The 24120-nt window shown below is 42.3% G+C and overlaps 1 protein-coding gene across 2 annotated transcripts in view; it reads right to left on the bottom strand.

Annotated features, from left to right (window-relative positions):
* Positions 1 to 321: 321 nt before the first annotated feature.
* Positions 322 to 24120, bottom strand: part of LOC123762244 (transcription factor E2F5) — a 57535-nt gene continuing 33736 nt past the window's right edge. For both annotated transcript variants that reach the window (XM_045748638.2, XM_045748639.2), the window contains exons 8-12: positions 23103 to 23194; positions 22830 to 22993; positions 19200 to 19433; positions 17978 to 18179; positions 322 to 2717 (exon numbers count right to left, since the gene is read on the bottom strand). In XM_045748638.2, the coding sequence (XP_045604594.1) occupies positions 2572 to 2717; positions 17978 to 18179; positions 19200 to 19433; positions 22830 to 22993; positions 23103 to 23194 (838 nt within the window). In that variant the 3' untranslated portion in view covers positions 322 to 2571. The remainder of the gene's footprint in view (positions 2718 to 17977; positions 18180 to 19199; positions 19434 to 22829; positions 22994 to 23102; positions 23195 to 24120) is intronic.

The raw sequence follows: 24120 nt of genomic DNA, 5'->3' as shown, positions 1-24120 counted from the left end.
AAAAGTGCTCAAGGAAAAGGCGTTCCACTGTATTGTGGGTGACACACACATGTATATATAACTATAATGTGTATACCCTGTATATATACACATACCATGTATACACATTATGTTTGTCTCTTCCTTTGACAAGGGTAGGAAAGCTGCTACAGAATCAGTGTTATTAAGCAATTAACCACTGAAGGCATTAAGGTGTTTTTTACAAGATCATCAGTTAAATCACATTGTATAACTGATGTAACCCTACTGGGGACACCTAATAAAGATAAGTGAATACCATAAAATATACAGCCATTAATGCCACAGGAAAAATTAAAGCTCTTATATCCATATATATCTTTTTATTTCCATCTTTATAACAAATGTGTCATCAGACACTGCTGTGAAAAGTCTAGGATTGTGGAAATCTGTTTTACAGCATAAACATTACACCCAAATCATATTTGGTAAAAAGGCAGCAATCAAAATTCACTTTTCAAGAACCAACCATCATGTTGGGTTGTCTCCTCACAGCCGTGTCGGTGAATGAATATAATTTGTACTTAAAACCATGAATTTACAAAAAATGAACTACAAACATCTTTGTGATGTTACCTTAGGCATGAGCAATCTAACTTGTATGAAAATGGAGCGCCAATGTTTTGGTAACATTACCAGTGATCACAAGCTTTTAGAAAGTTTAAGGTTTAGTTTCCTTCTCCACATGAACGTAAGAGTCCCCCGTCACAACTGTTGATGCACTCACTTGATATCTGTTCCCAAAATAAATTCCATGAAGAGGCCCATTGTCTGGGGACACACCTACTTAAGACAAGGAAAGTATACCTTTTGTATCTCCTTACTTTTAAAAGAAAATAAGGACATCTAATAACAATATAATATTACATATGGCTAATCACCGATATTTTCCACATCACAGAATCTAAGGTTCCGCAAAATAAAAAATTAATGGAAAATTTATCAATTGAATTATGCATGTTAGTCAAATTTAGAACAAATTAACTATAAAATTTATTATATTAAACCATCACTGGCACTGCTTCATTTGGTGCATTGACGGTCAGGTCCACTGGGTCAGGGGCGGAGAGAGCACTACTTCTACGTGATTTTAACATCACGCTTCGCTTGGCAGTGAAACTGGGTGCAAAATAAGTTCATTGGCAAACATGCACAAAAATTGTCTTTAAAAGCTTCAGCAGGTAAGTATACTTTGTAGGACACTGTACAGGAATTAAAATTCTCTATCCCAAGCTCTGCCAGATCGTATTTAATTTGTGCACACACAAATATTTTGTTTACTAACATAGGCTCCCACACTAGCGAGATGCTTTGGGATCACTGGTACTCGAATATCGAATATCAATCTTCAGGCTAATTTGTTTGGTATAGCCTTATTAACAGGTTTAAAAGGAAACACGTTCCTTTTCATTGACTAAATGCAAATGTCTGTAACAACCACTTTCACCAATTGATTCATCTAACACACACACACTAGCATCACCATGACCACAAGCCAATTCAAAATTAAACAAACAACTGTAGACCAGACAGGATCTAATTGTCACTGAATATGCATTACAGCTGATGTTCAAGTAATAAGGCATCTGAACTGGCAAAAGTGGTTGAAACCGGTTTTCTGATCACTTTTTGGACGAATTGATGAAACTTAAATTCATTGCTCAACTGCCAATTTGACAGTTAAAACTCCCTTGGCACAAAAATAAATTATCTATTGTTTAAAGCGAGTATAATTTCATCATTAAGAGTCCACTGTGAAAATATGGAAGGATGGAAGTGATTGCATTAAGCAATCAAAGCGCATGCCTGTGGACCACATAATTTACAATACACTACTTGCAGTGAATAGGAAAATATGTACCACTGTATCCAGTGAAATTATCGAAGGTCATAGCTTTGGGAACACTTACCCATGCGGAATGCAAAACGAACTGTATCGAAACGAATTGTTTACATCACTGATGATTAAGAAAGCGGCCCGTTTACGTGACCGAGGAAATGCAGAGGGCAGGAAGATGACATTGAACAAAGCATCTGACCAAGAACTGTGGACTTGTGGCAACATCTCTACCTACCACTGATGCTATCTTACAGTTAAAAGAATGCTTGCCTAAAACATTATGGGCAAACTCTTATTTTATTAGAGTACCACATACTCTATACATTATTACATTAAATCCCAAATTGAGATGTGCCCAGAAACACAATTCCTTTGCATAAATATTCTAAACTGGTCTCGACTACCAGTTTCTGACCAACTCTCTTCGCTACATATAAATATCTTCATTCCTGGAAATAATTTCCATAGACTATAGAAACCATATAAAATGGTGAAAAATATAGGGATTCTAGCATTACATAAAAACCAAGCTTTGGTCTATAAAAGGTGCCATATAAGAATGGGAAAGCTCTGCCAAACCTCATTAGTCATTCATGCAGATGCAAATTTAAACAAAACTATGCAAATATAATAAAAATTAGCAGAAATAAAAATGCATAAACGAGATCTCGCAAGCCTTTACAAAAACACTCCCGGGACTAAACACCGCATGGTCAGAAATTAAAATCAAAGAAATCGCTGAGGCCCTCTGTGGGATCCAACGAAAAGGTGTAGTCAGTGTCAGAGATTGGGGGCTCCAGGGTGAGGAATGGCAGAGGTGAACCAGATGAACAGCTTAACATCAAATCTTCAGAACCACCTGCAAAAGTAAATACTAATCAAAAGAAGGCACCAGGCCAACCACCACCTGCAAAAGTAAGGCTTTCAATAGCTTCTTTAAAAAAAAAATCTTTCAACCCCAATTAAAGATACATTCCAAAATTTATATTTACCCGCTTTTCAGGTGGGTGACCCCCCCCCCCCCAACCCCTATGCCCTCTGTATGTACTATTCTACAAACCTGTAGATTAAAGAGTTTTTATTTTAAAGTTAGCACTGTAAATCAATTGATGTAGGTCTTTGCTCAAGGCATAGACAGTTTTTCAAAAGTACAAATTAAAGAACTGGCAAAGGGTTACAAATACATTAGAGCTGATAGGTAACCATTATCAGAAAGCATTAAGCCATTGTGACTATATAGCACTTGGTAGGAGTTGGAATAGGACAGAGGAAAGGAATGGTGCTGAACCATTTGGATGGTCAGGGAGTGAACACCTTTCCACAAGTGAGACCACTGCTCTACCATCAAAGACACCAGAAATGAATGATTACTACTTAGAATGAATACTTAGAAATAATCATGCCTACTACTTCAATTAACTTATGTCCAAGTTAATTGAACTACCTTTGTTCATTAATATTTTTTTAATTCTACAAAATTATTTTATTGGTTTTCACAGCAGCTTACATTCTAGCCTTTTTAACAAGCTTAGACCTGAATTAATAAAACCCCTGGTGATGTGATCTGACTACGGTGACGAGTCTGAAGCGGACGAGTTCCAGATCATGCTGAATCCACTGGTGCTATGATAAGATACAAACACAGGACCAGGAGATCCAACAAAAGCTAGAACTCTTTCTTGGTGATGAGTAGTTTGTCATTTCATTTCAATGACCTGCACTACACTTTACTTCTAAACTTTAAATTAATTCAAGTCCCTTTAGATTGACCAGGATACAGGCCCATGGGTGATGGGGGCACTGGGTTATTTGGTTACAACTACATACCAATGGGGAGGAAGGGGGGAACTATTTGCATATAGATTAACCCTTAAATGGCGCATAGCTATATACCATTTGACACCCACAGGCGCATACAAAAAAAAAAAAAAAAAAAAAAAAAAAAAAAAAAAAAAAAAAATTCTTCCTAACCTGTTAATTTGTGTTCACTGATCACGGGAAAAATAATAAAAAAATCGTAAGTGGCATATATTGCCCACTATAGGGCGGGGAAGTGTGGCAAAAATCAGGCGCTGACTGAGCGTGCATCCCAGGCGGTCTGTTGATCGCCAGCTGTCAGGCCAGAGTTTCCACAAAGAGATAATTACCTAATTATTTCAATGTCTCCGATTGATTTTTCGTAGTTTTTTTGCTGTAATATTATTCAATAGTGTGTAGTGTGATATATTTATATAATAAAATGAGTGAATCATCGCTGTACTCAAAAATATGGTGTGCATATTGTTGATTCAATTATGTTTATCAAACAGTGAACAAATACTTTGTCGTTTATTACACTATATACACAGGTTATATATAAGTATCTGCACGTTTTGTTCACCATGACAAACCACCAAGTTGGTATGCTGAGCGGCAGTGGCAGGCAGTGACTGGCTGCCACTCCCTCCCTCTCATCGCCTCACCTGACTTGCCACCATTCTCCACCCACCATACTGTTTTTTATTTAAAAAAAAAGTCATTATATATAAGTATTTACATGTTTTGTTCACCATAACTGTACATCTAAGCTTGTATGGTGAGTAAAGGCACAGAGACGAAGCTACTCACACAGTCAGCTGGTGGTGGCCGCCCTCAAGGCCAGACGCACTAATATTTCTCCTACAACAATACTGTTTGTGGTGTTATTACGCTATATACACACATTATATATAAATATCTACCTGTTTTATTCACCATACTTTTTATTCACCATACTTGTACAAGTAAACTGGTATGGTGCTCAAAGACCATCGTGGTCATCAGTAAACAACATGATAAGTCCTGCAGACGACGCTCCACCCTCACCAAAATGGCAGCTCCCAACCTCCTACTCTCACTGTTATCTCACACTATACACACGTTATATATAAGTATCTACATTTGTGTTCACCATAGCAAACCACTAAGCTGGTATGGTGAGTGCAGTCAATAAAAGGTGGCCACACACATTCAAAAGACAACGCCACCATCCTCCCTCCCACAGCATTACTCCTCCCTCCATGGCGCACAGCGCCAAATATCACCACAATCCTGCTATTATTAGAACCCTGGTCAGTTTTATCACAGTCAGGGGTCTTCTGTAATAATATCATCGCTACATAATAGCATGAACAAGTATATTATGGCATTTTTAGGCGATGCTGTGGTCACAAGCTGAATAGCAGTGCTGTGAGCTCATGCTGCGTGCGTCAGGCTTGGTAGCTGACTCAATACTGAGGCCCCTAACACCCGGGAGTTTGGCCCACGATTTTTTTTAAAAATGGTGTCTGTTTACAAAAGCCCTGATGAAGGTGTGGTGAACCCCGTGTATCCGCGGGCCGTTTAAATCTTGCGTAGTACTCCAAAGCATCATATGATGCGATGCGCAATTTACTGCAAGTCGGCCAAAGCATCATATGATGCGATGCACAATTGAAGGGTTACCTTAGCCTATTAATACTTTTGAAGGCACCCCAAAAATAATACTTAAAAATTTACATTTTGAGTTATAGGGGTCTGGTTGGTTGTTTGATAAAACACCCCCAAAAAATAGCTGATCAACTAGGCTGCGATTCATGCATCAGGCATTAAGCAGCCACAACCAACAGTCCGGTTGGACAGACCACCAACCAGCTTATAGGTACATTGATTCTCAGAACCACAAGGTAACAACTGAAGCGAGCCAGGCTGAACAGATCAGCCAAGTACTACACCCCAATAATAAGCTTCCAATTTGTAACAATTTCACCATTATGAGAAAATGGTCCGTTTTCCACAACTGACTAAGTGGCACATTCTAGAGCAACTGCAAATACACAAAGTCAGAAAAGCTACCCCCATGTGCACCCTGCAGTGCACAAGGGGGGATAAGACTTTGTACACAAACTTAGTACTGAGGTGAAACCTAGCTTATTTGGTACTCTTGAGATGCCAGGTCTAAATGCACAATGATGCCACAAGCGAGCACAGCATTTCCATTATTACAAGCCAAGGCTAGGTATCTGCTATCTTGAAAAAACCACGGGAAGGAACATCCTACCTCAGGCAATGGAGAGGTCAGATCATCTTCAACCGTCATTCCAAAATCGATTACATTACAACCCACGTCACCTGGGATGGGATAATAGCAACCCACTACAATCAGACACCTGCAGAATCACCAATCACTGATTGACCAATCCCACATATGAAAACTGGAGCTGACTTAAGTGTGCATGCTGCACCAAGGCAGCTGCTGTACTTCAGCCTAGGACACAAGACATGTAAGATGTGTGCTCTTTCTGTTAATAGTCACTAGGGGAGGGGGGGTGCAGAAATAGCCGAAGCTACCCTATCCCTTTGAGATGCATTTTATTGTCTCAATAAATGTACATGAACTTGAATAGTCACTAAATAGAAAAAGTCCTTGGCCCATCAAGTTCAACTAGTGTCCTTATTTGTCATGCTTATTTTTATTTATTTATTTATATATACAAGAGTTCTTGCATTCTTGTACAGCCACCAGCACGCATAGCATTTCGGTCATGTCCTTAATCTTATGTATCCCGGAATACAATCCCACCAAATTGTTTAACAACCAAGTACCCATTTTACCGTTAGGTAAACAGAGGCTACAGTTAAGGACTGACGCCCAGTAAATCCTCCCCGGCCAGAATACGAACCCAGGACAAAGCGCTCGCGAAACGCCAGGCGAGTGTCTTACCACTACACCATGGGAACTCCTTGCCGTGATGACAGCAAATTCTCCTTGCCAGAATTTGAGTGTGTGTATTAATGAAGTGAATGGACTGTAAAAGATGCCATAAGGCAAGTCCAAAAGCAAGAGGACAATGTGTGTGCAAGCCAATGTGATCTAGTGTTGTATCAAAGTCACCTGTGTAGTTGAGATACAGAAGTGTTTGGTGAACATTGTGTGAACCTCTTAAGTCATTAAGTGTTAGGACAGGATAGTAAACGAGTGAACCATGTGATAGATCAGCTGAGGCATCCCAGTCTCTCTGATGCATGTGATATTAGCTCTGATGACACCAAGCTACATCATAAGCACCCTATCTTGAGGTTATCTTGAGATGATTTCGGGGCTTTTTTTAGTGTCCCCGCGGCCCGGTCCTCGACCAGGCCTCCACCCCCAGGAAGCAGCCCGTGACAGCTGACTAACACCCAGGTACCTATTTTACTGCTAGGTAACAGGGGCATAGGGTGAAAGAAACTCTGCCCATTGTTTCTCGCCAGCGCCTGGGATCGAACCCAGGACCACAGGATCACAAGTCCAGCGTGCTGTCCGCTCGGCCGACCGGCTCCCTATGTATTAGCTCCGACCTATGTATTAGCAAGTAACTTTTATGAAAAAACCAGCGTTGAATGTAATGAAACGCCATTTTCTGGGTGAGCCCCGGAGGCTCCCTGGAGCTTATCGGGCTAATGTATGTTATGTTAGACCGGGACATTAGCTAAGGAGTTCAGACCTATCAGGGACCAGCGCCAGAACCTGGCCCCTTCAGAGAGGTTTCAGGGAGCAATGGCCCTGGAAAACCCCATATGGTTGGGGGTTTTCCTTATCTGCCATCGACCGGGGTTAGGCACCCAGAAAGGTAGGCGTAACAAAACAAACCCCACATGGTAAGAAACTACAACAAAAACCGAACAGAGAGGTAGAAAACTCCCTACAATCCCAAGGAAACAAGCAAACAAGCAAACATCACACTTTACTGCCGCGCCGATCGTCCGCGCAGCCCTCCCCACCCCGGGAGGGGGAGGGGGGAGCCCCGGACCTACCGCGCCGGCTGCCAAGCTCCAGTTCGGAAGCTAAGCTTCAACCAACGCGAAAAAACCGCCGACCGGTGGGAGGGAGGGTTTCCAGGGAGCCTCCGGGGCTCACCCAGAAAATGGCGTTTCATTACATTCAACGCTGGTTTTCTGTGGGGAGCCCCTACGGCTCCCTGGAGCTTCATACCCAAAGAGAAGGAAAAGAAAGGGCTAACCCGGGAGGCGGCCGCCACAAACTCTGCAACGCAAAGCCAAGACAACCGGTCGCAAACCTGTGACCCAAGGCAACAAGAACGCCCAAGAACAGACGCACATATGGATGGGCGGCCAAAAACCTGTGCGACCCACAATTCCCTGCGCCCGAAATGAGCCCGAGACGTCACCAACACAGCAGCAATTGCTGCAAACGTCTGAACAGCACGGGCGCAAAGACAGACCGCAGGAAGAAGGAAAACACTGCGGACGACCCGGGAGACCCGATCCCTGAAAACAGGGAACGAAGGAACCGGATCAACCACAGCGCATCCCCAGGCACGGTACGCTGGCAACAGCAAAAAGCACAACTGGACAACACAGGACGCACCCCCCGGCCAAACCAAACAAGTACCAATACCCCAAGAACCCCTCCGGAAAGCAGCCGTCTCGACCGTCGCCAGGACAGAGAAAGGCTGCACACCAATAAAGCTACCACCAGTACCAAAGAGGAGGAAACTGAAACCGAAGGGGCTACCACAAACTGAGGGGAAGAGAAGGCACCCTGAACAAGGACCAGGATGGCTCAGGCGACTCATGAGCAGGCCGGAGGGGAAACAAAACGCGAGAAAACGTAATAAACGTCATACAGTCTCCAAGACGAAGCTCGCAGGTGGGACACCGTCAACAAAGCCACCTGAACACCATAGAGATGGCGATACCTGCGTCAAAATACCAGACGCGAAGAGCCAAAGAGGGCCGAACCAGTCACGGACAGGACCGATTCGGCCTGCTGAAAGAGGCGAAGCCTCAGGAAAAACGCCCCGGGTACGGACACTTATCAAGCAGCGTCTGAAAAGAAGGCCGGGTCGGCCACCGTGGAACCATAAGGACTGTTCTCGTGGGAATGGGCTGCAACCGAGCCAGAACCCGAAGCAACAGCTGGACCGGGAGAAGAGGTACAGGTACCCCCCACCTCGACCAGGCCTGCCGAAAGCCTCCACCGGGAAGTCCTCGCAGGTGGGAAGGGCGCCACAAAACGGACGACGCCTAGACCACGCCGACCCGAAGACGTCCATGGCCAGGAGTCCATAAGCCCAACAGAGCCAACAAAACGAATCGGCGACGACTGGCCAACCCACGAAGAGGAATGAACCGAGACAGCTGTCCACCAGGACGCAGGACACACCCCGGACACGAACCACACGGTTAACCAAACCCCCTGTGGTTCCGGCAAGAACCACCAGAGAACAGTCCAAACAGAGCTGAATGGTAGAGTACCTAGTGACCCAAACCCTCCGAAGCGCAAACCAGACAGCCAGGAACACCTGAACCGGGCTGTGAGCCTGAACAGCCAAAGGCGGGACCACAGCCACAGTAACACTTCTGGAGGGAAGACAATGAGGGGCCCAAGAGCCTGAAACAAGGCCCAGGTCCGAACCCGGGACGGAAACAGAAGGTAAAACCTCCAGATCACCAGGAAACCAAACCCAGCGATCTGGAAAGAACCAACCCCTGGCGAGCAGACAAGCGGACTGACTGGGAGCCCACTCCAGCCAGTCGTCGAGGTAGGCCAGACACCGAATCTCAGACGCAGACAGGGCACTAAGATCCGGTAAAGATGCAAAGAGTATACAAAGTGCCCTTCACAAAATAGGGAATGCAATAAAAACAGCAAACCTGAAGCCCCACCACCAAAGCATTGTATGACAATCATATTAAGACATTATGACATATGACAATCATTATATGACAATATGACAATTATAATCAAAGCATTATATGACAAAGTGCTGGGAAGAAAGGACACCACGAGAGTAGCTCTCATCCTGTAACGACACTTAGGTAAGTACACATAGGTAATTAACAACCGTGCTAGCCCCAGAAAAACAGGAGAGGAACGTGCCAAGAAGAGACCTGGAGGTCCAGGGCCACCATCCATGCACCCGGCCCTAACAGAATCCGAACAGGAGACAACAGTCCTCCGAGCAGGGCAGAGGATCCAGGGCGCAGACGGAAGTAGTCCAGAAGAACTGCAGACTGGAAAAGCTCATGACTGCAACGAGCAGACAGGAAAAGCCCATGACTGCAAAGAGCAGACGGGAAGCCCAGAAGGATGGGGCGGATCGACCACGCCCCACGCACCCACGAAGAGGAAAGCGCAGGGAAGAAGCCCACCCCGCCAGCTCTGAACCCCCCCCAAGGGGGAGAAGCCGTCCTCCGACGCCAGCAGAGGCCGGAAGACAACCCAAAGCGCCCACCAACAGCGGGACCAAGCGAGAGGCAACAGAGCAAGCTGCTCCCCCAGCGCCCAGTCAACAGAGAAGGGAACAGAACCCCTTCAGAAAGAAAAAATACACTACCGAAGTCATGAGGAGAGACTACGGGAATGAAACCACACTTCGCTGGAAGAGGAAGTGAGGGGAGACCTGATCACCACATACAAGATACCCAAGGGAATCGACAGGTTTGAGAAGGACAGGCTATGTAACACAAGGGGCACACGCACTAGGGGACACAGGTGGAAACTGAGTACCCAAAAGAGCCACAGATAGAATTAAAGTTTTTTTTTTTTTTTTTTTTTTTTTGTCAGAATGGGAACGGGAAAGCACGAAGAAGTAATGTGGCGACTCCTCACACAAGTAACGAGGCTGACCCCCATACAATGTCACATGTAGACATGACAGAGCCCAAGAGGCACAGGAACCGATACACCTGTTGACGGACGGTTGAGAGGCAGGACCAAGGAGCCAGAGCTCAACCCCCACAAGCACAACTAGGTGAGGACATATAATGTAAAAGCACAAGCCGCCGACTAGTGGCAAAGAGCACTACGCCGGCCAGGCAAAGAAGGCACAAAACTGCATCTAAAGGCCCACCTCGACAGCAAAACCACAAAGTCCCAGCACAACCACAACATGTGCCAAGACCCAAAAAGCTCAGTCTGCAAGCCAGGAAGACCCCGGAACCCCAAAAGGCAGAACCGGGTCACACGAGGAAACAAAGTCCCCTGAACCCACAAAAGGGGGCCCAAGAGGAAGAAACCTCCAGAACGAAACCAAGGAACCCAAAGGAACCCAGAATCGAACCAGGGGGAGCCCAAACCACCACATTTGCCGGCGGAGAACACCACTAAAAGGCAAAGCACAGACCCCAGCAGAACGCCCTGGGAAAACGGTCCCAACAGACCGAAAACCGAGGGGCAAGGTGTGGGAGCAAGCATACCAGCCAGGGGCACTGAGCCTAAACCCAGAGGCTCAGACCCAAAATCAACACCCAAACGTTCCCAGAGGAACAGGCAACGGCAAGAAAACACCAGAAAAACAAAGAAACGACAACAGGAGAACAAAAACCCTGCAAATTTTTTGAAAACTCACCAGAGACGCTCGCTCGCACACCCAGACGCATGTAAACAAACCGCAACGCCGCCCTGGTGGCCACGCCGGGAAACCGGCAGACAAAAATGGCCGCCAGCAGGGGCTGTGACTGACGCTTAATACACAAAAACACGCCAGCAAATGTGGGAAGCTAGCAGACTGGAAGGGCGAAAAACGACGCCCAACAGCAGAAAAACCCCTGAAGGGGCAAAACCGCCCCAGAACTGCTAGCAGGCAACCCCCACAGCCCCGGGAACCAACAACAGAGGCCCCGGGGCAGAGCCGTCCTCCAAGCCCTCCGCCCGTAAAGAAAAGCAAGAGCCCATGGGAAAGGCAACAAGAAAGGGCCGCTGGTAAGACCCAGAAGCCTTGGCAGGAGGCACAGGCTCAAACCTCCGTCCCCAACCCGAACGGGGCATCCCCCGAAAACCGCCCGAGTCTCTGCCGCAACTGAACCCCGCCCCGACCCCGAAACCCGCAGACGGTCCGGAGCCGGGAACATGGAGAAAAAGGGGCGAGCAGCACCTAACCAAACGGGGCGGCCACGGGGCATTCGAGTGGGAAACCAACCTAGCATGTTGCAGCAACCTAACCTAGCTTGCAACATGGATGCCGCCTGTACTCTGAACAGTAATATCAGGAGAGCACTGGAGAACAAGCAGAGAATCACTCGCAAGACTCCGGGTCAAGGTGTCAGTGACCCAACAGGCAGCATGACGGAGGTAAAAAATGGTTACTGTCACCCGGAGACAAGGGAACAGCAACCAACGATCCCGTTCAAGACGGGTTGGAACCCGGAAGACACATTCAATGGTCCCCCGAGCCCAGACAGGGGTTTCCAGGGCCCGTAGGGTAACAACTACGGGAAGCCCGGGCAAGGTGTTGCTAACCGGTTAAGAAACCCAAACATAAGAGGGTAGATTATAGCACTGAAAACCCCTGAGACGTGTACAAGCACGGGGGCCTAGCAGAGGGCCGCCAAACACTACCAGTGGAACTATAACCACCTTAGGCAGACCCCCACCAGGCAAGAAAATGAAAAACAAAAGAAAAACCCCGCAAAAGTACACCGTCTCCAGAGGCAACAGAAACCGGCCGCCGCATAGGTGGCAGGCTGCGCAACACCTTGACGCCCTAACCAGCACAATACCAATCCCTACCCAGGGCCAAACAAGGGCCCCAAGCCCCAGCTGGCCCCAAGGGCGAGGCAAATGCCGAGCAGCAAGAACCTCTACGGGAATGGTTCCCGAACGCCCCAGGGAAGATAACCCTGTTACGCAAGGGCAGTACTCACAGGGCGCTTAGGGAAGTCAGCCACTAAGCACATGCAGCCCCGGCACTGATGAAGTACTCCTGGCCACCGCACACCACAACACACGGCAGTGAACGCCACACAAGGCAAACACCGCCTAGGAAACTGAGGCCAGAGAAGCGTCAATCCCGGTTGACATTAGCGAACGAACTGGAGCTTGGCAGCCGGCGCGGTAGGTCCGGGGCTCCCCCCTCCCCCTCCCGGGGTGGGGAGGGCTGCGCGGACGATCGGCGCGGCAGTAAAGTGTGATGTTTGCTTGTTTGCTTGTTTCCTTGGGATTGTAGGGAGTTTTCTACCTCTCTGTTCGGTTTTTGTTGTAGTTTCTTACCATGTGGGGTTTGTTTTGTTACGCCTACCTTTCTGGGTGCCTAACCCCGGTCGATGGCAGATAAGGAAAACCCCCAACCATATGGGGTTTTCCAGGGCCATTGCTCCCTGAAACCTCTCTGAAGGGGCCAGGTTCTGGCGCTGGTCCCTGATAGGTCTGAACTCCTTAGCTAATGTCCCGGTCTAACATAACATACATTAGCCCGATAAGCTCCAGGGAGCCGTAGGGGCTCCCCACAGAAAACATTGTGTTTGCATAAAACCCTCCAAGTACTGCCACTCGCTCAGGTGCCTTCAGCAGGGAATTTTCTCCAGATCATTAAGCATCTAATAAATTAAAACTTTTGATGACCCATTGACTAGTCCTTTAGATCTAGTGTTGCATTTAAGTTGTTACGACCAAGTTGAACTGGGACCTGATGAAGCCAGTCAATAAGGACAACCCCAAAAGAGATGTACTCTACCCAAGTGCATCCTAGACCTATACACTTGCTCTTGTAAATGCTAGACCGATTGGCATTTATTACAACCGTCAGCCATTACAAAATGATGACAATACATGCAACCATGTCAATAAAAAGCAAAATTCCACAACCACACTATTCATTTTTTTTTAAATATTTGCTAAATTGCCTCTTAAAAAATTATACTAACGATTTTTTTACAGAGAATCCTGCAATATGTAACTAACTTTACAACTTACTTTTCTGCATTATAATGGAGTTATATACAATATTTATCAAGTTATTTACAAAATACAACTAGGTTCCGAAATAAATTACTACGAACCTATGAGAAGGTGCAGACAGTTGTGTGTTAAAAACGAGTCTTACGGGGTACCTGCAAGTGCCTTGCAAGTATGGCAGATTCAACATACACATGATCTAAGCCAGATCTAATTATGAGGCACAGAATTTGAAGTTCCATAATATGAAGATCTAAAATTTCACAGGTAAAAAAATGTACACGTTTAACGTTTAGCCGCTTCAGGTGTTCAACCTTTGGTGTACATATCCCAAGACAATAAAAGAACTTTAGAAACATTAAACTCCTGCAGTTTGCACAGGTTCCCAGCCTGCATACAAGGCCTGCAGCGAACACCTGCCATCTTCATAACTGACAATCACAGGGCATGTAGCATAATAGCAAAACAAATGTGTATTCTTTTTTTTTTTTTTGCTGTTCACGCTGTTTATCTGGGAAGCGGATAATGGTTAATGTAACGTTTGGACAATCCAAGTGTTAAACATGCATCATCAAAATGCAGCGCATGACTTGTGCATATTTTGCCTTATTGGAAATTTCTCATTTGCACCAATTTTATACAGTAGCCACTTGAGAAGTTAAAGCATGTACAGTACATGAGGATTGGCCCAAGTAAAATATCCTTTTCCTTTCTGTTTGTCATAATTTAATTGCCTACAAATCTAAACTGTTAGTGATTAAATTGTCAACAAAATTAAGTTATTCTTTCAAAACAAATTAAGAAATTGCTCCTAAAAAAAATAATTTGCAATGACAACACAAACAAACCAGCCTGAAATAACTAAGCATGTTGCTCATAGGAGGACTCGCATGCAAAAAAATGATATGCAATGCCTCAAACTTTTATCTAAACAATATTGGATTTTTTGCAACAGCCCTCGGAAATATATTTACACCCGTTTTGGTACAAGCCCCACAGACAACGACACTTCTTACTATTCAAAATGGAGAAGTAAAATAATAGTAAATGCAGCCCTCTCCTAAAAATTATTCACACAAAGTATCAAACTAATGTTCTACAGCCACTTCATAATAGAAAGTTTACATTATTAATGTTCTGGACCTGGTTACCAGATGAAGTGGTGTAAAAATTTAGACATTCACCTTGAAGGTTGTACAAAACACAGTTTTGAAGAAATATGTCAATTACTATTCTACATCAAGATTTACAAGTTAATCTGTTTATACTTTATGTGCATTTTTGTTTATGTTTATATGTGCATTTACAAACATATTAACTGTGTTAATTTAGTTGCATAATCAAGTACTGTTAAAAATTAAATTTCAAACCTATATTCTTCATAATTGCATCACATTTCCTTGACATGTATCAGATATTAGTAAAACTTGATCCCAACACATCAGCAGCACACTGCGGCAAAAATGGACATCTTTGGAGAAAAGTTTACCAGCAGCACCCAGCACAGAACCTGGAGGTAACTAACACTGTGATATGTTAATAACTGCCACTTAAGGCATACCACAGTGGTAGTTCCTGCAGCCACTGAGCTTGGACAGTTCATCTTGCGGTTGTACAATCCACTTCGAGCATTCTATCATATCTAGGTTTTTCTGCAATTTGTAGGGACCAATGATATATAATTATTCAAATTGTGTCAAACCCCTACAAATCCTAACATTGAGAACAAAACTTTTTACATCCTAGAGATTTCCATTCAATAGCACAAAATGCACAGTGATAAAAGCTGCCAGACAAACCAGCAATGCTAGACCTGGTCTTTACCCAGAGTGAAGCAGCTAAGGAACATAAGAGGTGCCACTGAGAACCAAAGACCACTGCAACATAGTATTTGACATCATGGAGCCAAATGAAGTGAACAGGTTGGAAAGTAGATACTGTACAGGAGGAAATTAGACAGATGCAAATGAATTCCTTCAGGCAACAATGTTGGAGAATGAATTTGAGCAAAAGGCAGCAAATGATATTGGAGCATGCTGTTTAGAAATACTGTGGCTATAGATAATATACCTGGTACCACTTTGATGATGTATTCAAGAGAAAGAAACCAATAAAAAGCCAAGAACAAAAAACAAAAGGTCCAGCAGCTGAGTACCGAGGCAAACAGGAAGGTACTTTGGCCTAAAAACAATTATTATTATGGTCAGGAGAGAGAGAGACTTTCAGAAAGAAGTAGCTGCACAAGCTAAGAAACACAAGCTACTGCACAGCCAAAGATCAAACACTGGTAAAGGATGCGCTCGCAGAGTAACAAGTCTACGAGGTGTTGAGCAGAAGGTTCAAAGAGCTTCCAAGAAGTCTTCCAGACCAAACCAGAGTAGAGCCCATGCACAGATAAGTGTGTCTCACACGCACTTGTATCCCAGCAGGTGATGGATTCACCTCTTGATTGAAAAATGTGAATTATCACATCTTACTATCCACAATGACAGTGGATGCAGAGTTAGACATCATTAGCAAATGCTATGAACTATGAAAATCTGACTTGCTATACATGACTTATCCTATGTTATTTGTAGCTCCTAGCATTAAAAAATTATGTTTGTTGTATTCTTTACTTTATAGTAAAGTATGGATAGGTTAAATGAATAAACACATTCAATGCAATCTGAACAGTTAAACAGCAGTGAAGGTTTACATTTGGCGAGTCTGACACTTGAGTCGAGGCATACATAGGCAGGTAGTTGCCAAGTCAGTTGCATACAAATGGTCACATTAGCTCTGCCAGCCAGCTAATCAGAGAAATAGCAAATAAGTCAGTAAATCCACCCATGAATGGCCAGCAAGAATGATATAATCAGTCAACAGTATCAAATACAGACCTGGCAACTCGCTGACCAGCATCATAACTTTCAACAACCCAAATCCCGCAAGTTATTCGTGACTTCGGTATCATGTGTCACTACATACATCGCATGTAAACATTTACAAATTAAGGAAATATCTGGAGAAAAAGAAAACTTAATCAAGAGTCAAGAAGATGTGCTTGACAAACCTCATGAAGTTCAACAACCACCACCAAAATTACCTAAGAAAAAGATGGCTGGGTAACTGCAGCATTTCCATCTTCCAAAACCAGGCTGCAGTAACTGGGAAAGTATCTGACAGGCCATCAGAAACATTTAAGGAAATGTCAGGGTGGAAAGAAATGGCAAGCAGGATCCTAAAGCTTGGTCTGATGACCCCTGCTGCTCCTGATAACCCTGATGGGTTATCAGGATCCCTGATAATCATCCCATGATAACCCACTAGGGTTATCAGGGATGGGTCAATAACTCATCTGAGATGGCAAGATTTTACAGTTTACATTATCAGTGTTGCATCTGTAATGTAATTATCAGGAGAAAAAACAAAGCCAATATGACTACATAGTACTTGGAAGCATCCAAGGATGAAAAATCTACGGGAGGACGGGACAAGGAACAATGTCCAACCACTTGGACCATTAGGGTTCAATCACAGACCTTAAAGAAGCAAGGTAGTCTCTGTACTGACCAGTCCAAGTGGTTAGGTGCAGCACTGATAAGAGTGACAACCAAAAGATAAAAAAAAAAAACGATTGAAACAAACTACAAGCTTAGGCAAATAAATGGCTCTTGGGATTCAAAATGCTGCTGCTCGAATATCGGAATAGCCCAGACTGACAACACACAAGAAGAAGGCTGCGGCAAGTCGGAAGAACCTGGGAGAGGACAAAATGGCAGCATTACATCAAAGGTCCTTACAGAGTAACAGCAGCATATACAAAATGTGCAAACCTAATTAATTATTCAGAACATTACACATCCAACTTACATCAGGCAGTCTTGGAATATTCAATGACAGCATGGAATTCTCACTGTGTAAAACACAAGAAAATAGAGGTGTCAGATTTGCTACAAGAGTAATACCAAGGTTAAAGTTTAGTTTGAAGATAGATTAAGAGAATCCAATACATTGGGGAAAAAAAGGATCAAATTGTTATGATTCCAACAACATGGAGAAATAACTGAAGTGGATAAATTATAATTTCCAGATGAACTAAGGCAGAAGAGGGAACAACTGGAAACAGTTGAGGAGCTGAAGGAAATAATTGTATACAGTGCATGTGTTAAGCAAGTACAATACTTACACCAGGAGCCATGGAAGCTACCATGATCCCTCACTTAGAATATCGAGTGTTAAGACACTAGGTACAAGAGCTGGGAGGTGGGGCCCTAGCACACCACTTCCTGGTGTAAACAATGTTTTTATTTTGACAAAAGTAAGAGTTGAGCAATGCCTCTGGACAAATAGTCACACTGTATGCACCAGGCACTGGGTTTGATAACTCCTGGAACCATCATAACTGTGTAACAAATAATTTTACAAGTTGAAAAAGAATGTACACAAGGCAATCTAACCTTCACTCTGGTCGTCCATTTGTAACTGAAGCTTTCCCCCTACAGGTCCCAGATCTTCTGAGCCAAGAATGAGAGCCTTACGAAGGCTGTCATCATCCAAGCCTAAACTTGATGAGGAGCCTAGAAGACTTTCACTCTTGACATCTTCTACAGGGTCAGGTAGCTCGGTTTTAATGTTTGTGAGGAGAGGTGAAGTCGGTTCCTAAACAAAAAATTAATCTTATCAATGACACAAAAAATACAACTTAAGCTACCACAATTAAATAAATAACCTTCCCAAGGATAATTAATATTCTTGAAGACTGCAGGGAAGGCTAACTTGTGTCCAAGCTTTCTCAAGACATTAATTCATAAGTAGAAACCCTTACAAAATGTTTTAAGCATGTTAACAAATGTTAATATAATTTCTCAAAATTGTTCTTTTGATTTTAGATATAGCATGGCATCTCCATGCCATTAGTGTACAATGATTACAAGGTATTCAAAATGAGCTACATTTAGTATGGGGAATGTAGTGTGTGTACAGGGAGGTGGGAGGAGGTAGTGTTCTTGCCTCGTTACATTGAAGAGCCTCAATCTAGCTCTTATTTTGTGGATTTGTAACTCAATGTTCCAGTACTCTGCTGTACTTTCCTTGAAACTGAATAATATGCTACTTCCACTTCACATCTTGGCCACTCTTTATGCACATCTTTCCTTACATTTCTGACTTGTTTAATACCATTAGGGTTATAATGAAAATTTACATATACTGTGGTATATAGTACGAGAATGGGACAATTTTATAGTGATAGAATGAGACATTCCAAGCAAAGTAATGTTACTGCTAATAATAATTGAGAAAAGTGCCCTTTCAGGAAATTCCATCCAGTCTCCATTACATAGTGAAGAGAAGGATAAGGCATGAATTTGGTTTAATAAAAGCACCACTACCATAAAGTATTTAATTTCAAAAAATATTCTGCCTCCACCCCACATTTATTATTCAATTTGTTATTTTCAAATTTCAGCTACAATTGCAATGTTTACATTATAATACTTATGTGCTTTTCAAAATGAACTAATTACAATACAAACAATAGGTAACATGCATATTTCTTGCATTGCATAATATTTAACATTTTATTGTCTAAGTAGTTTGGGCCTCCTCATTGGCTCTTTTTTCCACTCCCATCCCACACTTATTAGCAAATGTACAAGATAAAAGAAATTATATTGTTACCTTCTTTGGTGTTCTTAAGACAGGTTTCCGAGTTTGCAGTAACGCCTTATTAGTTCTTGTCCGCGTGGGTCTTAGTTTAGTCCTAGAGGTATTTGCTAACTGTTGTCTGACTGTCTCAGATTTAATAGGACTATGTTTGATGGGGCTCTGTTTGATGGGACTATCACCGACAGTAGATTCGGACAGATATACTTCTATTGGGCCATTGTCACTCTTTAAATGGATTTTACAGCCCTGCAAAGCAAAATTAACGTATTAATTGTGGAATAAACTTGGGGAAAAATGTTTCAATATCAATAACTTCAAATGCCTTCATAACCAAACCACTAATGGTTAGGTGCTATAACAAGGAGATGGAGGGACCAGGAGGCAAATAGAGATGGGGAAATGTGATATATGGGGGACGACAAAAACATGACAATGATACACAATGACGACACTAACTGAAAAACGGGACAAAACATGAAACGGTTTTATTTGCAAACTAATTTCAATAAAACATTTTAGAAAGTATATCCTACTCATTAGAAACAAAACACTCTTCATTATTTGCAATTTACCACCAATAGGACAATACCACATTCAGGAAAGCACCATTTGGCTCAGCTGGAAGCAGGTAACCCGAGTGTTTTGTAAGTGACTTCTATATAAACTATCACCATTCCCACAGACAAGGAATCCAGAATAGACCAGGAATAGAACCCTTTATCTCTCTCATTCTCAGACTTTCTGATTAGTTCATTAGTTAGCTTGTAACAAGACATGAGCTACACACCAATGCAAAAAAATATTTGTCATGAACTAATGTAGCTTCCATGGTTGCTTCAAATCCATTCCACCAGTTAATCACCCATACTGAACACTGGTTATTGCACTATTTCTATAAAACACGTCTAGTTTCAACAATACTCCATCATTCTACCTTCCCTCTATTCATTTCATATCTAAGATATCCTCTTCAGTATTCCTTGCAATTTCCTACTCTCCCAAACATTATTATTGTCCTTCACTTTTGTCCACACACTTCTAGCAATCTTTTACAAATGCCAAAAACTACCTATTTTAAATATTGAAGAACAGCATTCTCAGCAAATATCAGATTTAACTAAACTGTATTATTCATGTCTTCCCTAATTTCACTCTCCTGGTATTCTCAACCTCACCTAAAGATCCTATTCCTCTATGATCTTTAAGAGGTTGTGACAATGTTGAACATAAACATCACCACACCTGGCACATGCCTACGTTAACACTTCCACTGTGCAAGAATATGTTTTCTAAAACTGTTCAAGATGAACAAATCTACAAGGGCCACGATGAGGGTTCGAACCTACGTCATCACGGCCCTTGTGGATTTGTTCATTTGATGTATCATGCTATTATGATTTCTGTGTGTACTGTTTAAGATATAAAACCCAACAACATATAATACAACCATACAACCTATTAGCATGAAAAAACTAAATAAATCGAAACTGAGAAATGATAAAAATAAATCAAAGTTATTCCCATGCAGCATTTTCCCTCATTCCTGGAAAAAAAATCTCTGCATCACTTCAGCTAAACCACAAGTCATGCCTTTTTTACTCAGATTTTTCTGCTTCCTAGCTGCTAACCTACACACCACATACAGTCGCAGTCCTGTGATAGGCAAGTCCACTACGGGCTCGCCATAGCACGTGCTACTGGGAACTTTTGTTAAGAGTAGCAGAATCTCAAACAAAAACCAACTAACCACGTGCTAATTAATGCCAAAAGAACAAAATTCTGAATTTTTGTCACCACCACAGGGTTGTTAGCTATAAGCAGGAGCGCCATGCAGGAGTTGATATAAAATCGGTCACTCTTGCACAGTTAACCATCTCACGCCATGCTTCCTACATAATGGCTCCTCACACCATTCAATAACATTCCACACAATTCATGAAAACTTAACTCTGCAGAGGCCTTATCTTTTCACAATTTAATGCTTTCTGTAAGTCCATAAATGCTATATATACCTCAATCTTTTTCACACGTGTTCTCTACTGCTAATTGTCTTGGTGAATATCTAATACTGTATATATAACAACTGCTACCATCAGGAAACCCACCTTGTCCATCACAAACTAAATTCTAATGTTAACTTCTGTGTTATTCCAATCACTATGGATCTATATAAAGGTTTCCTACTCAGTAGACCAATGCCTCAACAAAATTATAGTAAGTGCTACATTCATGTAAAATTTTATGTAAAGTTATAACAAAAAAAAATTCTTAACCCTTCAGCTTCTCACCCCATCAGGTGATGGGGTGGCTAATTATGCCCAGAATATTAACATCTCATCAGGTGAAGTATTAGAGTATGTCGCAAGATTTTAGACATTCTGCGGGTACATGGGTATCGCATTGACACAACTCAGGCCTCCAGTAAACAGGTCATTTTGGGAAGGAAAAATAAATAAAATCATGGACACTGTTCCTGGGTGTGAAGGCCTCGGTACCAAGTGAGGAACCAAGGTGCATGCAGCATGAGCTAACAGCACTGCTGCTCAGTTTGTATTTAAGTGATGATGTTGCCACAACAAAACATACAACTGCTATTATGTTGTGATAGAAGATCCTGACTGTAATAAACACTTTGTACAATATTCAGACATCAGTGAACACTATGATGTTCACAGTTGACTAAATGCACTCTGCCGCCTTTGATGCAGCTGTGTGTTGTGAAACTACCTCATCCTCGTCTAGAAAATAAACTTGTGCAACAACTATTCATATTCAGGATTTACTGACCAGATTGTTGATGACAATAGCAACACTGTGCCTAGAGTTAGAGGTTGGTGTGTTATATTTGAGGCATTATGTCAAGTCAGGCATCACCGTCAGCTGACTAGCGTGTTGATGCAGTGCCGTGTGTGGACCAATCAGACCAGCATATTGTTTCAGCGTGGTGCACAAAATGTTGATAGTAATATATTAAGTGTATATGTAGTGCACTAACAGCAAAAGCACTGTTTCCTTGCTCAAAGCCCAAGGGTTAATAATTAAAATTCTATTAATATTTAATTTCTTGAATGCTGGTTGGTTCTTAAAACTTTTCAGGGTATAGTTTGTAACAGTTTAATGAAGTATCCGCTGACATCAGGGAATGCGTATTGTGGTGCAGCTGGATACATCTCCCGATAGCGACCTTCTGTGTGTAACCAAAACCATTACAAAAATTGACCCAATATGTGCAGGTGTTTACTACATATCGCAGACACTGAATTTGGGGAAAAACACAAGACATCCTGGTTTGAATATTCCTATTGGTGATACCTAATGACATGCAGAATATTTGGGAGGCACCATGAAACAATAATATGACCTATAAAATTCAAGATGTCTAGGAGGAATCAAGAGAGCTGTGGTGCTAGCTTGGGCATTGTGCACCAAACCACTTAACAACCCTTGTGCCAACTCGTTCGCATGCTGATCTGTAATTTTAGTTAAATTGGTGTAGAGGCAAATTTGCACAATCTAAAGATGCTGTCTTCGGAATCCACTTGTCGTACTGCATATTCCCTGAATATACCAGTACTTTATCACGACTACATTCTAATTTCATCTAATGCAAGAACTTCACAATTTACCCAGGAACAATCTTACCTCTTCTTTTGACATGCTATCTTGGATTGGGACTTGTAACTGTGTTCCAGGTGGAGCTTTGATTGCAAACACTGTCTTGTCTTGATAATACCGAATGGTGTGTAGATCGTGGTAAGTGATATATGCAGACCTTTTGTCTTGACTCATTTGCAGGAGATCTCGCTCTAGGAGAAAAAGTAGACATTCACTGCACAAAACTTTAAATACATTTTTACCAAAAGCAAGCTTGATATTTGTTTTGTTTAACAGTTCCTCATACAGGTCAAGAATTACCTGCTTGTTCTATAAGGTCATCAAGCTCATTCTCCTTCGCCTCCAAATCCTCAAGCTCACCCTCCAAGTCCTCACTGCTTACTCTCGAAGCTCTGAAATATAAATTACGTTACTATGAAAATACAATTATTTTTAAATTTGGAAATGAAAATCAAGTGTTCAAATTAAAACATCTTAATACAGAATAAAATTAGCATTCCATAAGCAATTAATCTTAATTTTTTATATGTAGAAGAACAACAATTAATAAGCCAAATAAGAGCTTATCAGTATCAGTTGTTCTCCATTGCTGTACCAGACACGCGGCACCTGCAGGGCAATATTTGCCAGCACGTAATTTAGTCGTCTGGATAAAGGGTATCAACACCTTTTCTTCCTATATAATTTCCAAGATCCAAGATTAAAACTGATCTTTTGTCTCCACATTACTATGTATAGTGACTAGCAATGAACAAGAACATTTCAAAGTCAAACATTTTAGCTGGAAACTCCAGCATACCCTAACCAATTTCAGAATGAACAAATACTCTTACTGTGCCTCACTAGATGTAATTCCAGCCCCTCCTCCTGTTTTGGTAGTACTTATAGTAACGATGAGGACCATAGTATACATGCCAACATAAGACAAAATCAGAAAGTAGAAAACGGTGCTATCGAGTTTGACAAACTGGAAAACTATTTTCTACTTATGTTGCAAAGACAAACTTAACCTTCCTAGGCCTATTACACATTATATGAGGCCTAATATTGTACATGTGTGTGCTATACTAGGAATATTAAAGTGTTTAGATTCGTTCTTTACTGACTATAAAGAGAATAGTACAGTTCTACTCTAATTGCTTAGAACAGTTGTTTAATTTATTCACCAAAGTATTTTTTTTTTACCTTTTTCTATTAGCAATAAAATTCAATATACCACAAGCCTAAAGTAACTTGGCATTGAAAATGTTTCAATTCCCATCATGTCTCCTGCTCAAATAACCAAAAAGTTGTTTGAATTTTACCAGTTTGATCCTTT

The sequence above is a fragment of the Procambarus clarkii genome, chromosome 2, assembly GCF_040958095.1.
Source record: "Procambarus clarkii isolate CNS0578487 chromosome 2, FALCON_Pclarkii_2.0, whole genome shotgun sequence".
Lineage (NCBI taxonomy): Eukaryota > Metazoa > Arthropoda > Malacostraca > Decapoda > Cambaridae > Procambarus > Procambarus clarkii.
The sequence above is the reverse complement of the archived record's forward strand: the minus strand, read 5'-3'. Positions and strand labels throughout refer to the sequence as shown.